The 15,170-nt window shown below is 43.2% G+C and overlaps 2 protein-coding genes across 2 annotated transcripts in view; both read left to right on the top strand.

The window, feature by feature from the left end:
• LOC124509747 (vegetative cell wall protein gp1-like) overlaps nt 1–8,773 on the top strand; it is an 82,533-nt gene extending 73,760 nt beyond the window's left edge. The window contains exon 5 of the mRNA XM_047076408.1: nt 8,673–8,773. Within this exon, the coding sequence (XP_046932364.1) occupies nt 8,673–8,773 (101 nt within the window). The remainder of the gene's footprint in view (nt 1–8,672) is intronic.
• Nucleotides 8,774–14,377: 5,604 nt separating this feature from the next.
• The window catches only part of LHFPL2 (LHFPL tetraspan subfamily member 2), a 69,153-nt gene continuing 68,360 nt past the window's right edge, over nt 14,378–15,170 (top strand). The window contains exon 1 of the mRNA XM_047088401.1: nt 14,378–14,683. The gene's annotated coding sequence lies outside the window, so the exon portion shown is untranslated. The remainder of the gene's footprint in view (nt 14,684–15,170) is intronic.

Genomic DNA, 15,170 nt, shown 5'->3' with positions numbered 1-15,170 from the left:
ATCAGGCGGTCCTAGGCTGAGGCTCCATCTTTGCTGGACACAAACCCAGGTTGGGACCCCAAATGTGGTGCCAGTTGGCTATGTGACCTAAGGCATGTTCCTTTACCCGATGGATCTCCCATCTCTTTATGTGTGGATATCCCTTCCTCCCAGAGTTGTTTGGAAGATTCAGAGAGGCAAAGATAGGCTGTGTGTGGTATAAGAGCAGGCAACAAGTATCCCCCACCTGGCTGCCTGACATCAGGAACCTTGGAAGGAACTCCGGACACGGGATGGAGGAACTGCTCTGCCATGTACCTCCTTGCCTCACTGGTAGAGACGCAAGTTATACTTCCTCTGTTCTGCCCTGCTTACTCTGTGAGAATTGTGAGAAATATTTGAAAAGTGTGAATTTAGGGTATTGGTTGGTATTAGAAGGTTTCTAGCGGGCAGGCTTTAAAAAAAATCTAGTCAGACTTTCTGGGCTTGATTCCCAGCTCTACACCTTATAATGAGGTGTATGACCTTGAACAAGTCATTAACACCCTCTCTGGCTCTCACCTGTCTCACAGGATTGCTGCAAGATTAAATGATGTACTCTGTGTAGAGTGAGGCATATGGAACTAGCACCCAGTGAATCTCAATAAATACGCTCATAAATTCGCCAGGACACAAGAAGGGAGGCGGACAATCTGACTTGAAAACATTTGCATGGTTTTCAAATCTTGTGAGTTTGAACTTTGACTTAAGGAGCTGCCTTTTATATCATCTTATGTTATTTAGACCAAGAAGGATCATCTTTTTCCTGAATAAACTGAGAGTGATCTTATCCTGCAGTGTGGGACTCCCTCATCAGAAGTGTGCTAGTCTTCTTCAGTTTTCTGTTCACGAGTGAATGAATCTTTCCCCATCTGGGGGAGTTCTTGATGGAATTGACCGAAGAGCAAAGTGAAAGCTCTAGGTTTGCACTGCCTGTTATGGTAGCCATTCTCTTGAGCACTTGAATTATGGCTAGTGCGACTGAGGCATGGAATTTTTTATTTTATTTCATCTTAGTTCATTGAAAATTTAGAACTGATGGTTAATTAAGTTGTTGGAAAAGTTTTAAGTACGTTTGGGATAATTCGGGCATGCAGATTTTTTTTTTCTTCTGTACATGTTACATAGTTTAATCAGATCAAGTATTTCTGCTGAAAACTTAGTACCTGAATTGAGATGTGCTTTAAGTGCAAAATACACAGCAGATTTTGAAGTGTTAGTGTGAAGGAAAAAGGATGTAAAATATTTTTAATATTTTTTGCATTGATTATGTGTTGAAATGATAATGTTTTGGATATGTAGAATTAAATACATTATTAAAATCAATTTCTTCTTTTTAAATGTTTCTACTAAAATTAAAAAAATATTTAATGTTTATTTATTTTTGAGAGCATGAGTGGGGGAGTGGCAGAGAAAGAGGGATACAGAGAATTCAAAGCAGGCTCTGTGCTGTCAGCCCACAGCCCAGCATGGGGCTTGAACTCATGAACCCTGAGATCATGATCTGAGCTCAAGTCAGATGCTCAGCCAACTGAGCCACCCAGGTGCTCCTTTACTAAAATTTTTAAATGCTGTACATGGCTCACATAATACTACCATTGGGCAACAATACTCTAGAAGATTCTTGAAAGAACAGGGTAATTTCTTTTTTTTTTTTTTAATGTTTATTTATTTTGAGAGAGAGAGAGAGAAAGAGTGAGTGAGTGCGGGGTAGGGACAGAGAGAGAGGGAGAGAGAATCCTAAACAGGCCCTGCTCTATCAACACAGAGCCATACCCTGAGCTGGATCTCATGAACTGCGAGATCGTGACCTGAGCAGAAATCAAGAGTCGGATACTTAACAGACTGAGCCACCCAGGTGCCCCAAGAACAGGGTAATTTCTAATTTATTAAATAAAATAGTTTTTTCCAGTAGGTTGTGAGGAGTATGAAAGTGGTTTTTTTTTTTTTAATTCTTTTAAAGTTTTTTTCACAGTCTGCAGTTAAGAGGGATATTTTTAAATATTCAAAGTTGGAAAAAAAAAAGAAAAGAAAAGGCACATCTCTGATGTGTTGCCTGAACCTTATGTTATACAGCCCAAGTCTCAATTCTGATGTCTTTGCTGTAGACCTTTCCCCTCGCTTTCTTAGGAAATGTGCCAAGGGAGGTACTCACCACTGTTCCACCAGGATAGGAACCCAAACGCTGCTTTTCAGCTGAAAGTTCTGCTTCTTTGATGATTGTTAACTTTGACATTTGATGCAGGTACCATGTTCCCAGGGTCACATTTTGATATGCCCAAGAGAGATCAGTTTAGGAACCGTCATCCACGAGAAAAATGACTTTTAACCACCTACATGAATGAGCATTTTCTTCTTACTGTGGCACCAGAAATAGAGAGATACATTTTCAAGGGCGTGATTGCTGGCTACATGCTTAGTTGTCACCAGTGTCTGTATGAAACATGAGAAGGTAATGTAAGCAGGGTTATCAGTGTGTTTCCTTCTCATTCATGCCCTGGGTGACACTTAAGTGTATTCTAAGAGGTGGGGGAAGAGTGTTTGACTCAGAATCATGATGGCTGGCTCACAAGGTGATGGTGGTGAGGTTTCCTGAGCTCTCTCTGATTCTGCTCCTGTGTAGTTGGTGTCAACAAACACCAGCCACTTTCTGTGTCTAAATCTTGCATTGTGTGTACTTGACCTGTGACAGCACATTCCTTTGTGTGATAAACATGGCAAATACATTGCCATCCTCATACTTTTCCAGGCGGAGTGAATGAATGAGAAGGTTTACTTTCCAATGCTGTTCCACCCAGGAATTAAGCAGGATTGATATTTCTGTATTAAATAGAAGCCATTATACATTTTATGATGAACCTCTAGCCACCAAAGAGTGGCTTTTCCTTGCATAGAATTTAACTGTTATGACACTGAGACTTTTAAGTTCCTGTGGTACAGTAGAGAATTCATTTCCGGGGCGCCTGGGTGGCTCAGTCGGTTAAGCCTCTGACTTCAGCTCAGGTCACGATCTCACGGTCCGTGAGTTCGAGCCCCGCGTCGGGCTCTGGGCTGATGGCTCAGCCTGGAGCCTGCTTCCGATTCTGTGTCTCCTTCTCTCTCTGCCCTTCCCCCATTCGTGCTCTGTCTCTCTCTGTCTCAAAAAAAAATAAATAAACATTAAAAAAAAAATAAAAAAAAAAAAGAATTCATTACCACCAGTAGTTTGGAAGCACTTAACAGGAGAGGATGAAATAGCTTTCTTCCTTTACTGAGGATAAATTAAATAAATGGTGTCTGGAAAGGAAAATGATAAAGTAGAAATAAGATTGTGATTTTCAAGATTTCAAAAAAAGCAAATCAAAATAATTAGATATATTGAAGACTGAAAATGAAAGCAGTTCTTTTTCTGCTTTTGTTAGGTGAATGTTGACCGCTTGCCTTTTTTCTGATAAGTTTTGGCTAGACCTGTGCCTGTTTGACAAGAGAGTCCTGAGGATTCTTCTCAGCAAGGACAGAGTGAAAAGTTGCTTTCCTTGGTAGACTGTGAGCTTTTGAGGGCTGGTGTGAGTCTTTTATTATATCTTCAGTGCCCAGTACATTGTCTAATGCATAGTAGGTGCTTGGTGAATATCGGTTGATGGATGGGAGGTAAATGTCTGTGGTTAGACCATAGAGCTAGGTCTGTAACATTCTCTGAAGAAATCTCTACTTCAAGCACATTATGGGCTGCCCAGCCTAATGTCTGTTATAGGTTATGTGCTCGATAAATGTCGGGCAAATGGAGGCGTGAATGTGGGCTGACGTATAACTTCCAATTTATAAGGGGTTGTGGCATTTTGACCCATTTATAATTTGGGAAGCCACAAAGGTACTTTTAAGCAGAGAAGTCTGGTTAAACATTAGGAAGGCAGCAGCTTAGCAGATTGGACAGAGGCTAGGAAACCAGGTAGGAAGGGGTCACTGGCAAGAAACAATGAGGGTGGAAAGCGAGGCTTCAGAGGGTCAGGTGAGCGAGGCTGCAGCTAAACTGAATGGAGCACAGTCCCAGGGGGTGGGTATCTATCTGGTTAGCTTTGGATAGGAGCTGGGGTGGCTCTCTGGATAGGAGAGTTACCATAAATAAGCTTTAAGTCCAAGGAATAGATAGGAAGAGTATTCTGGTGTACTGGCCTAACTTCTTCTGAAAAGTAGAAAAAGTCACCTGTTGAGGGGGATTAGGTGAAGTGGGGGGTTAATGCTTCCCTGTGTGGAAAGGAACTCTTCTTGGTGCTGGTGTGGCAAGAGCGTCCATCTTCTTGTGAATTCTGGTCATCTGTCTTGGTGGATTATTCCATGGAGAATTCAGGTCCTCCATCTGATGAGATAAGTCCACAAGGATGTTCTGGATCTCACATCAACAAACAGGTAGTTTTGTTATGATCAAATGCTAAAGTCTGAAAGAGGCTCTAAAAAGCTCCTCCATCAAGTAGATTTGGTTCCAACTGGTAGTCCTCTTATCATTCCAGCTACACAAAGAAATGCCATGATCCTTAAGTAGAAAGCTTTTTCACCTTAATGATCCATTTTGTAAATTTCTCCTTGAAAGGAAAGGGTTGAACTCACCTCATCTGAATGAATATATACTGCGATGGTCTAGAGGTGTCTCCTTCACTGTTACTGTAAAATATATGTGTGCTTTTACATGAAGCTTGTTAACGTAGGTAAGTCATAGCTGTATATATTTTTATCATTTCCCATGTCAAACCACAGCAACCCCTGCTGACCACTAAAGAAGGCAGTAGTAGCTGTGAAGTTCTGATATCCTGCCCCCATAAACACCCTCTCTGCTCTTTGAAATTTCATCATGATTTCCTAACAGAAATTGGCTTCTTTTGAATTAAATATTGATTTAATCTACATTCCCTTTTGGATTAATTCAAAAGCCAAAATAAAGTTTTTGTAATCATTTCCTTTCCTTGTGCTCTCATGCCTACGGGAAGTGCCAGTCATACATCGATACTGTCTTTTAAGACACCAGCCTCCTCTGAACCACAGGCTAGCCACTCATCACATATCTAGAGTTAGGGTGCCAGGCAACCTGTAAAGATGGGATTGACCCCTAGTCTCTGTGCCTTCTGTTACCGGCCCAGAACAGCCTGTGAAAAACTCTTAAGAGCTAATTGGCAAGCTCAGATGAACTTAGAAGTGTACCTGATTCTGATCCAAATTAATATGTATATGCGGCCAAGTTGTGTTAGGAAATGAGCTCTTCCTGTCATTAACTCACAGCTTAGGTCATCTCTTTCATGTAATGAAGGCAAATATGAGAATTCACTTTAGAAATCTAGTGTGACTAATCTGAAAGAGCTGGTTCCACTCTGGTTGCCTCATCACCACAGTTCTCTCTTCCTGCTTCATTCCCAAATTGCATCCCTGTTTCAGTTGAAGTTCAATCCATTTTTCTCCTATTCATGGACTAGCTGTGGACTGGCAAGACACAGCCGGCCTAGCATGGTGGTCAGCTGCTTTCATGGACTTCCCATCATTGTTTATTGTCAGAGTACCCATCTTCTTGACCATTTACACCCTACACCACGTACATTCTGGTAACCGTCAGGCATTTTGGTATAAGGGTAATTGTAGAGAAGGTCACTTGGGCAGACCTCCAGGAGTTGTATTTTTGTTTCGCTGCTGTGATATTGTATGTTTTATGCTTGCATATTTATATTATGTGCACATCTCAAAGCAAAGGTAGTTCTTCAGCTGCCCAAAGGTCACACCTCAGTCTTCCCTAGTGCCTTGTATACTTTTGAAGCCAGGCAGCAACCCTTATGTGCTGACTATTATTGCCGGACTAGAATTGCCGAAAGATGTGTATATGTGTTTTCTCCCAATTATCAAAATAATCCAGGTTCATACAGGAAAGTGTACACATGCACGAGAAAAAAATCAGTCTCCTTGGAAGTCACCACTTCCAATCTACTGGCCAGGCTCCTAAGAGTGTCTCTTTTTGTACATTTTGTTTTTGAAGTTTATTTTTTTGTTTTGAGAGAGGGGTGGAGGGAGGGGCAGAGAGAGAATCCTAAGCAGGCTCCGCGTCGTCAGCACAGAGCCCACCGTGGGGCTTGAACTGTGAGATCATGATCAAGGATGCTTAACTGACTGAGCCACCCAGGCGCATCGCTTTTTGTATGTTCTTTTCTTTACATAGTTGAGTGCTTACTCTGTATACAACTTTGCAGTCAGTTACTTTTTTGTTTAATATGATGTTATATTCATTTCCTTGTATTATTAGAAGTTTCTTGTTAAAAGAAAGCATTTCACTGGTTGAATATTGTATCTGTGGTATATATTTAAATCATTGTAACCTTTTATTTTTAATATTTAGGTTTTCTGGTTTTTTAAAATCCTTGAATATAAACCTTGAATGTCCTTTTATAGACATTTGTTCAGTTTTAAAAATGTGTTCCAGAAAGTTGGGCTTTCAGTGGCAGTAAAAGACAGTGCTTGTTTTAAGCCCACTGTAAGGATCCCTAAGGACCCACATTGTTGCCAGTTTAGAAAGTAAGAGTGGCACCTCATTTTAATTTTTACCATTTTTATTACTAATGAAGTTGGATGTTTTTCAGGAACACAGTACCTGCTTGTATTTTCTTTTTTGTGATTATGTCCTTTTCAGGTGAAATTGTCATTTGTGACTTGTGATGTTTATGATGTTGACCCATTTTCCTAGAAAGGTTTATTGAGATGCATAACTTTGCACATACTGTCTTCTCAGGTATGGTTAATTGCATACAAAATTGTCCTGTATTTGAGGTAAAGTCAGGTGTGGAATTGTTGAAGAGAACATACCTGGAGGTTCTCGTGTGAGTACTTGGTTGTGACTGTTAGCATCTGGAAAGTCAGCTCTAGCCAGTGAGCACCAGACCTTGTGGGCACTCCAGTCATCACCCTGCCTCCTACCCTGGTACTTCTCCTTCCCCTCTGCCTGTCCAGGGTACATGTGGTGTAGCTCATGTTGACAAAATAATAACAATAAACACAAAATGCTGGCTTATAATAGAGTATTCACTGACCCATGAAGTGATTTGTACCTGCTTCCCTCCAGCATTTCTTCTCAGACCGCTTGGCTGACTTCCTTTACCTCTTCCTTATCATTGTTTCCAGGAAGTCCTCTCCCCACTTCTTTCCTTCTTCTCCTTGCATTCTCCAAATTACGTAGCCCACCCCATGACTTCAGCTGCCACTCATGGACCCCAGACCTCCCCAGACCAAATAACTGCTCCAGGCTGCAGGCCCATATAGCCACCTCCTCACGGTAGATCTGCCCTTGGTGTCCCACTGGCATTTACAATACGTCATGCCCCAAAATGACCCTATTCCTTCTCTCTGACTGGCTCTGTGGCCTGAATTCTCGCTCCTACTAAAGACATCTAGTCCATCCACCAAACCAGACACCGGGGCAGCATCTTGAGATCCCTCTTTCCCTCACTGCCCACATCCCATGGGTTCTATGAAGACCTGTCTGTTCTGCCTCCTTCATAATGCTTCATCTGCACCCCTGTTCTTCCTGCCCCCGGTCCAGGCTGGACTCCTAGAAGCAGTGAATGTGTGGTTTTCCAATTAGATACGGTCTTAAAAGGTAAATGTATATTTTAAATATTATTTTATATATTATTTAAAATAAAAATTAATCAGGCTTCTCTAAAATAAAATTGGTATTTTGCAAGGCATGGTATTTTAATGGAATATTTGTGAATTTTTAATGTAAAGTGAATCCTTATCCATGAATTTACCTTTTGTAGAAACTTGAATTCTGTACCTACTTACTTGTTTTAAAGCAAAGTATGCCTCACATAATATGTAATACATATTAGTCAAATGAGAGCCCCTGGACATTACTTTCCAGCTAAAAGGCTTTTGATTTGAGGGCTTGACATTTTTTCTTTGGATATTAAGTATTTCCATATTGCAATATGTATTGTTTTTTTGTAATATTGGAATTATCCTGTATTAGCTAGCTTTTCAACTTCACCTCCCAGGGAACTCAGGCAAGAAATACAAATATTTTCATAAGATTCTTTGGAGGAGTAAAATTAATATTTTTGAGAATGAAATATGGTGAATTGTCTCCTAAGGATTGAAAGACTTTATTAAGATAGCAAAATATCCTTCCCCAGGGGTGTGTTTTTTCAGGGCTTATTGGAAATATGGTGCCGGGAAGAATAAAAGGAAATTTAATGCCATGGAAGTTGGAAACAGCCACTGAAATCCAATCCGTTTTTAGAACACATATAACACACTAATTCCCAGAGATTTAAGATTGCTCTCTTCGCTTCCTGAGGCTGTCAGGCTCATTATGACTATGACACGGAAAGGTTCTTCAGCACAAATAAGTCATGACAGTGTTTTATTTACTGTGAATATTTACTACACTTGAAGGTGGGGTGTCCCTGTGGTCTGCCTTCCTTTATTGGTATCAGGTTGCTTCAGTGTTGGTATTTTTTTTTTAGATTGACTTCCCCCAGACCAGATTCTGTGACAGGATTCAAGGTTGTTAGGGAGGTAATCCTGGAAAGCATCATTAAGGGAATAGGTATGTGAACTAGGGAGGAGAAGAAGGGTAATAAAGGGATGACCTTGAACAAGATACTGCTGTGGGCACCTGGGGCTGAATCTCTGGTGAATTCTAGGAGGCATTCTTCAGAACCAGACCATCGGAGGGGCCAGCCAGCTGGGATTGGCCGTCTCCACCTCACATCCGTCGCTGACTGCTCTTGAGGCCAGCAGTTAAAGCCTGCTCTGTGCTTGGGTGGTTATCATGGGTGCTTGCTGTAAGCACGTGTGGGAACAGGGAGCTGAGGGATAAACACGGGGCACTGATGGTGCCTACTGAGTATACTGCTTTAGTATTTAAAAATTTTTTTTTCAATTTTTTTTACATTTTTTTATTTTTGAGAGACAGAGTGAGACAAAGTGAGAGTGGGGGAGAGGCAGAGAGAGAGGGAGACACAGGATCGAAGCAGACTCCAGGCTCTGAGCTGTCAGCACAGAGCCCGACGCGGGGCTCAAAACCCACAGACCATGAGATCATGACCTGAGCCGAAGTCAGATGCTCAACTGACTGAGCCACCCAGGCGCCCCTGCTTTAGTATTTTTAACATTGATAGATAAGTTCACTTGAGGGGGACGTCTCAGGTGGTCAGAAACAAAGCACATACAGAGACTGCTAGTAGAGTGTAAATTACATCAGTGTCTGGTAGATGTTGAAGTGAATTTAATATAATGAGAATTTGATACCATTGAAACTGAAACGGGGAAGAGATTGTAGAGTCAGTCTTGGAGAGGTGTCTAGGTGTTGATCCTAAAATGACATATCGTGCCTCAGTAACAAACACGGAACAGCCATTACAGTAACAAATGGAACAACTGGATTGTACAGGCCTGAAGTTTGCTCATTGCTAATCAGCCTATAGAATTATAACCAGGCCCACAAGGAAATTACGATTTTTTTTCCATGCACTCAGATCTGGAAGAAAACAAAATTCTGACGGAAATCTGTAGCCAGCCAAGTCTGAACAGAGCCACCTACATTACTTTGGGAAATTCCTGGGGAAGGAAAGAAGGTGGCGTCCAAGCCGTTAGTGCACCTTAAAAAGAGCCCTTCTCTATTATTTTTTTATTCCTCTCTGTTACACAGCAGTCTTGAGGACACATCTTAAAATGGAAAATACAGTCTAATATCCTCGCTGTTCTTGAGTGTCATTTAGAGGATGAGTGCATAAGATCTTGAAGCCACCAGATACCTAGTCATTCGGACCTATTGTGTGATGGTGAAGCAGTGAAGAGTAGGAGAGTGTCCCTGTCCTTCAAGAGTTCCCAATCCAGCCATGAGAAGACAAGCAGAGAAGTCACTGCTTCAGTGATGAACTGATTATATTGGGGACAGAGGAAGGAACAACTAATTCTGCCATTCGGAGAGGGCATCCCAGAGCTGTGACATTTGACTTGGGCCTTATAGATGACTAGGTTTCACTAAGGGATGAAGGCAGAGAATGGCATCCAAATGGGGATGAGTGTGGACAGAGGCAAGGGGGCTGGGAATATGGTGTGTGGTCAGGGAGCAGGGAGTGGTTGCTGGGGCTGTGTGCACTACATGACGGAGTGAGAAATCAGTGAGCCTGGAAATACAGGCAGAAGAAGTCAGATGGTCAAAGTCCCAAGGGCCTTGCCACTGCCTTTACGGTCTCTCCCACACCGTCAGAAGGCAGATGGCATTTACAACCAAATCATTTCTGTCCATTTCATTTTTTCCCAGCCAACATCCTGCTATCACAGAAATAACTTAGGGTGATGAATGGAGCTTTTACAACCTGTGTGGGGTTCAAAGTTCCACAGATGAAGCCTTTTTGGTAGTGCAACCAACATTTTGTGCTCAGTGGCTGATCAGTGATCCTCCATGGCCTGTGAGTGCCTTGTCGAAGGGGAAATCAACAATCTTCATGCAGGTAATCAGTATTATACAAGTATATATACTACTTAGCCTCTTTTTGCCATGTATTTTCTATCATTCTGACAAGCCGAAGTGTTCTACATTTCTGGAAATATCTAGCTGTACATAATAGAATATAGAAATCTTTGTGCTTATATTTTCCTAATTTCCTCCCTTCTCTGCTCTAGTTGTGTCCTAGAAATAGTGTGGTGGTGCTTTTGGCCATGCTTCAGGAGCGCATCTGCTCTTAGAATGAGAGGGAAACCAGTTGGGTTGAGAAAGGGAAGCCAGTTGTAAGCTGGCCACGGGTTTTCTCCCATATTACGATAAGCAGCTGAATACCTTTAGTTGTTATTTTTGTCTTTTGGTTCTAATGGAGTAGCTAGCTACCTTGGTAGAGGGAAAGACCACTCGATATGGTGTCTAGGTCCTGGGACTGTTTCTCAGGGTGAAGTGGGAGCAGGAGCTAAAACTGACTCCCACACACATCTCTAGGATCCCAGAGGAAGTTGGTCCATTACTATCTCACCGGATCCTTGCGCTGACCTCTTGCTGCTTAAATTCAAAATTGCATGTAGTTCATCCACTCTCAAAAAGGCCCCCCCCAGTGGCTGTGCTGTAGAGAACTCCCTCAGCCAGTCACCTTGTTTATTTCTTAGGCTGACCAGTGTGCTCACGATTCTTTCTCCCGTAGGAATTTCTGCTTCCTCTTTCATCACTCATGGGGTGTTTTTTTCCCATGGAATTCCCCTGTTTCTCTGTAGATCCACTTTTATCCCATCCTTTGAAACGGCATTCAGGCTTCCAGGAGATGTTTTCCCCGATGATTTCACAGCAGAAGATAAAGACTTAAAAGTTTTCAATGCCAAAGAAAGAAAGACGGAGATGTCTTGAATCCAGTGTAGTAAACTGACTCCTGACAGCTGTATATCTTTGGGTGAATCACTGTCCTTTAGTGAATGAATGTAAGAATAATCAGTTCTAAGAAACTGTTCCAGTAGCCAGATGCATAGATTATTCTCTCTACTCCTTGTGAGTCCCTCTCCCCAATACAAGAGAAAATACAAAGGTAAATGGGATATTTTTTCAGTTTTATGTGTAGTATCCAGCATTGCACTGTGCCTTCACTGTGCACTGTACTCTACTCCACGGGCAGGGACTGTGCGGGGGGTCTGGTCCTTGAATTTGAGAAGACTGCTCTTGTTCCTGGTCTTTTGAGCGCACACGTCTCAGCAGCTCTAAACCGTGATTTGACTTGGCCCGGCCCATGTGAGTCTTCACTCACTGTTTGAACCATTATGGTCTCATGACCAGAGCACTGGATCATTTTTTTCCATATTATCACTGTTGAAAGCTGCCAGTGGAGAACCTCTTGAGGATGAATGAGCTTTTTCTTTCTAGTTGAACAGAAACTTGTACGGGAGGGTACAAATTTATGAGAGGATACAGGTTGGTGACCAATGGGCAGATAAGAGATAGAGTTGTTCATTAGTGGTTAATCAGCTTCTGTGGAAGAATAGCCTTTGGCCTCCCGCTCTGCTGTTGGTTATGCTGTTTTCACTGAGTTTTTAAACTTGTGAAATTTAGTCATAGTGAATGTTCATGTCCATTCTGTAGGAAACAAGACTAATATCAATGCTCAAAAAGTAAAGAAAAAGCCTCCACACCTTTGTGCATACAACTTTTAGGAAGGTTTTCTACGGCTAATCAAGATGATTTTGAGTGGAAGTTTCCTCACCTCTAATTACCTAACAGATAACTGTGATGACTTTTAGTTTTATAACCCCAACTCAGTACTCACGGTACTGTGTACCACTTCCATATTAGAAGATGTGACATTTCTGGCTTGTTTCACAGGTCATCAAGAGCAAAGCATGCGAAACAAGAACTATTCCCAAAATTCAGAATTCATGGTCAAGCTTTCCAAAATAGCGTTACAGGAAAGTAGTCTTCTTTGGCTTCTTTAAACTTACTTGTTTAAGGGCACCTGGGTGGCTCAGTCGGTTAAGTGTCTGACTCTTGGTTTCGGCTCAGGTCACCATCTCACAGTTTGTGGGTTCGAGCCCCGTGTTGGGCTCTGCTCTGGCAGTGCGGAGTCTGCTTGGGATTCTCTCTCTCTCCCTGCCCGTCCCCCACTTGGGCTGTCTCTGTCTCCCTCAAAATAAATAAAAACTTAAAAAAAAAAAAACTTGTTCATTATGAAACAGGATTTATTTTTATTGTGTCACTTTTCAGAGACATTAACCTGCTAATATGCATAGCAGCCTTTCAAAGGTGGGATATAGGATTTGGCGTTTGTCCCGAGACCCCTTTGGTGTAAGAGCGCCTGTGACCATTGCTCAGAACTCACGTCACTCTGACACACTGGGGGAGATGTGGACATGTGGTAGATGTGAAACCGTCACAAATCCTTTTTTGCTCTTCTCATCCAGAACTGCAGCCCTATTTCCCTACTCCTTGAGCCTGGACGGGCCTTCTGGCTCGCTTGGTGTGATCGATGCAGCACAAGTATTATGTGAGTTCCAGAGCTTAGACCTCGAGAGGTCTGGCAGCTTCTGCTTTTGCCCTTTTGGGACTCTGCCTTGGGACTTCCATGTAAGGAAGCTAGTCCACCCCACATGAGGATGAGAGAGAGGCATGTGGAGGAGACCTGCCCCCATCGGCAGGCAGTATTAACCACCAGATGTATGAATGAAGCCTTAGTGGGTGTCCCAGCCTAGCTGACCCAGCTGAGAGCAGTGAGCCTGGACAAAACCAACAGAGGGAGCTGCCTAGCCGACACGTGGAATTGTGGGACATAAGAAATCACTGTTTTAAGCCACTGAATTTTGAGAAGCTTTGTTACACAGCAGTCATTAACAGAGATACTGTGACGTGAGCAGTAGCACCCAAGTAAAAACTGAAACAAGACAAAAAATGTGGGTGTTTATCTAATCAGATACTTTCTGTGAGGCTTTCCTAGCTGCAAATGAAATTTACGGACAGGGATTTTCTAGAAACCCGAGTGAATAGTTAACAAGAAAAAAATGTGTTTGGCACATGATTAATGGCACCAGAAAATGGCCTCCAGGCCCGGCGTGAGTGACCCAGTGTGGGTGGTGCTAACACTCCCTCTGGAAGAACGTTAGAGGAACTGATAGAGGACTTACATCCTTCTCCCCTGCTGTCAGTGACATGCTCCCGAGGCCTGTCTGACAGCTATCTCTGAGGTGACCAGGGTCACTTAGGGCTCATTCTTTCAGCCTCATGATTAGATTCAAGCAGACACAGCTTCGGATGCGGCCCATCTGTTCCACTCGCCGGCCAGCTGCGGGGATGTGAGACCTTGCCAGCGTTCCAGCCATACGGCAGGTTTAATTACTACCGGCTCCTAGGAGCAAATCTGATTAACAGATGTCAGAAGGCCCCACTGAGATGTGGAAATGTGAGAGGCCCCGGGTGGTGTCCCTCACTGAGGCCTGATTGCTGAGTGCCCCCGGGCCTGGTAGCTCTAGTCCTCTAGGTACTACATTCACCTTATTTTTAGTGCCCTGGGGCCAGGTGGGGCGATTTACATGGTAACCAGGACTGGAGGCTCGTTACTGCAGCTGGGAGGCCTCAGGCAGAGCCACCTCAGTAGCTAGGCTCGGGCCTTAACGTGCTCACATGGGAGGATTGTGACAGTCATGCTATAGCCATGCTGGCCACAGTGAGTTGGGAAGAAGCAGAAGGTTCTGGGAATCATGGGAGTTGGAGCTGGAAAAGACCCACTTGGTCATGAAGCCTCTTCCTCCATCATGGCCTGATCATTCCCCCCCGGGATACTCTGGAGTGGTTTGTAAAATATGTTTCCGAATGACTCAGGCTGGGAGTCTTCCAGCCGCCCCCTTGGGAGATGGAGTGGCTTTTTCTGTGGAGGAAATATTTCCCTCACTATTGGTTGGGATCTTTTGTTGGTTGGCTCCAGCCCCATCACTCCTGGCCAGTCTCCCTCAGACCACCCTGAGCAAGTCTCCCTCTACCTCTTGCCTTCCCACAGTTAAATCTCTGTCTTGCTTCCGCTGAGCAGCAGTTAAACTGAGGAGGAGGGGCCTGCTTCCTGGTCTTGGCGCTTTCTGAAGTGATGACTTTCTCCAGCTGCTTCGGCATTCTGAGTCCCCTACGCTGAATTTCTCCCTGATATTTTCGTCCCTGTAACATTTCGTGTTGTGGTACTTCATAAGTACTCTAAAGGTATGTATTTTACCATGAGAGTGGCATGTTTACTGAAGATTTTTCAAACATTCTTTTGAGTCCTTGCTAGACTGGATTGACCTTGGTTTGTATGTCATGGGCTAAAGGGTGCAAAAAACTGTAAACGGAACACGGCTCCTCCAGAACCCAGTAATAACGATACCAGACACGGTGCATACTGGTTGGCACGGCCATGTACACACTGGAGTCCTAAGGCAGTTCTTCTGGGGAGTTGCTGTAACTCAGTGTACAGTCAATAAAACAAAGACAATAAGAATCTGTGTATCTGCACAGACCACGGCCATGTTTGGAACGTTGAGTAAGCAAGAGATCGTGGTTTTGTGGGTCTCCGAGTTTGTTGTTCCTGACGGAGCTAGGAGATGAAAGGCAGGAGCTCACCAATGAGACTCAAGTTCAGGCCACGTGGCCTGTGATCCAAATCAGAAGAGTGGTTTAGATCCATGTTTTTCTGAGCGTCTTCCACAGA

Source organism: Lynx rufus, unplaced genomic scaffold (genome assembly GCF_022079265.1).
Source record: "Lynx rufus isolate CCGP_SWC_20201006 ecotype Redwood Valley unplaced genomic scaffold, mLynRuf1.p SCAF_1, whole genome shotgun sequence".
NCBI classification, from domain to species: Eukaryota; Metazoa; Chordata; class Mammalia; order Carnivora; family Felidae; genus Lynx; species Lynx rufus.
This window is presented reverse-complemented; position numbering and strand designations above follow the sequence as displayed.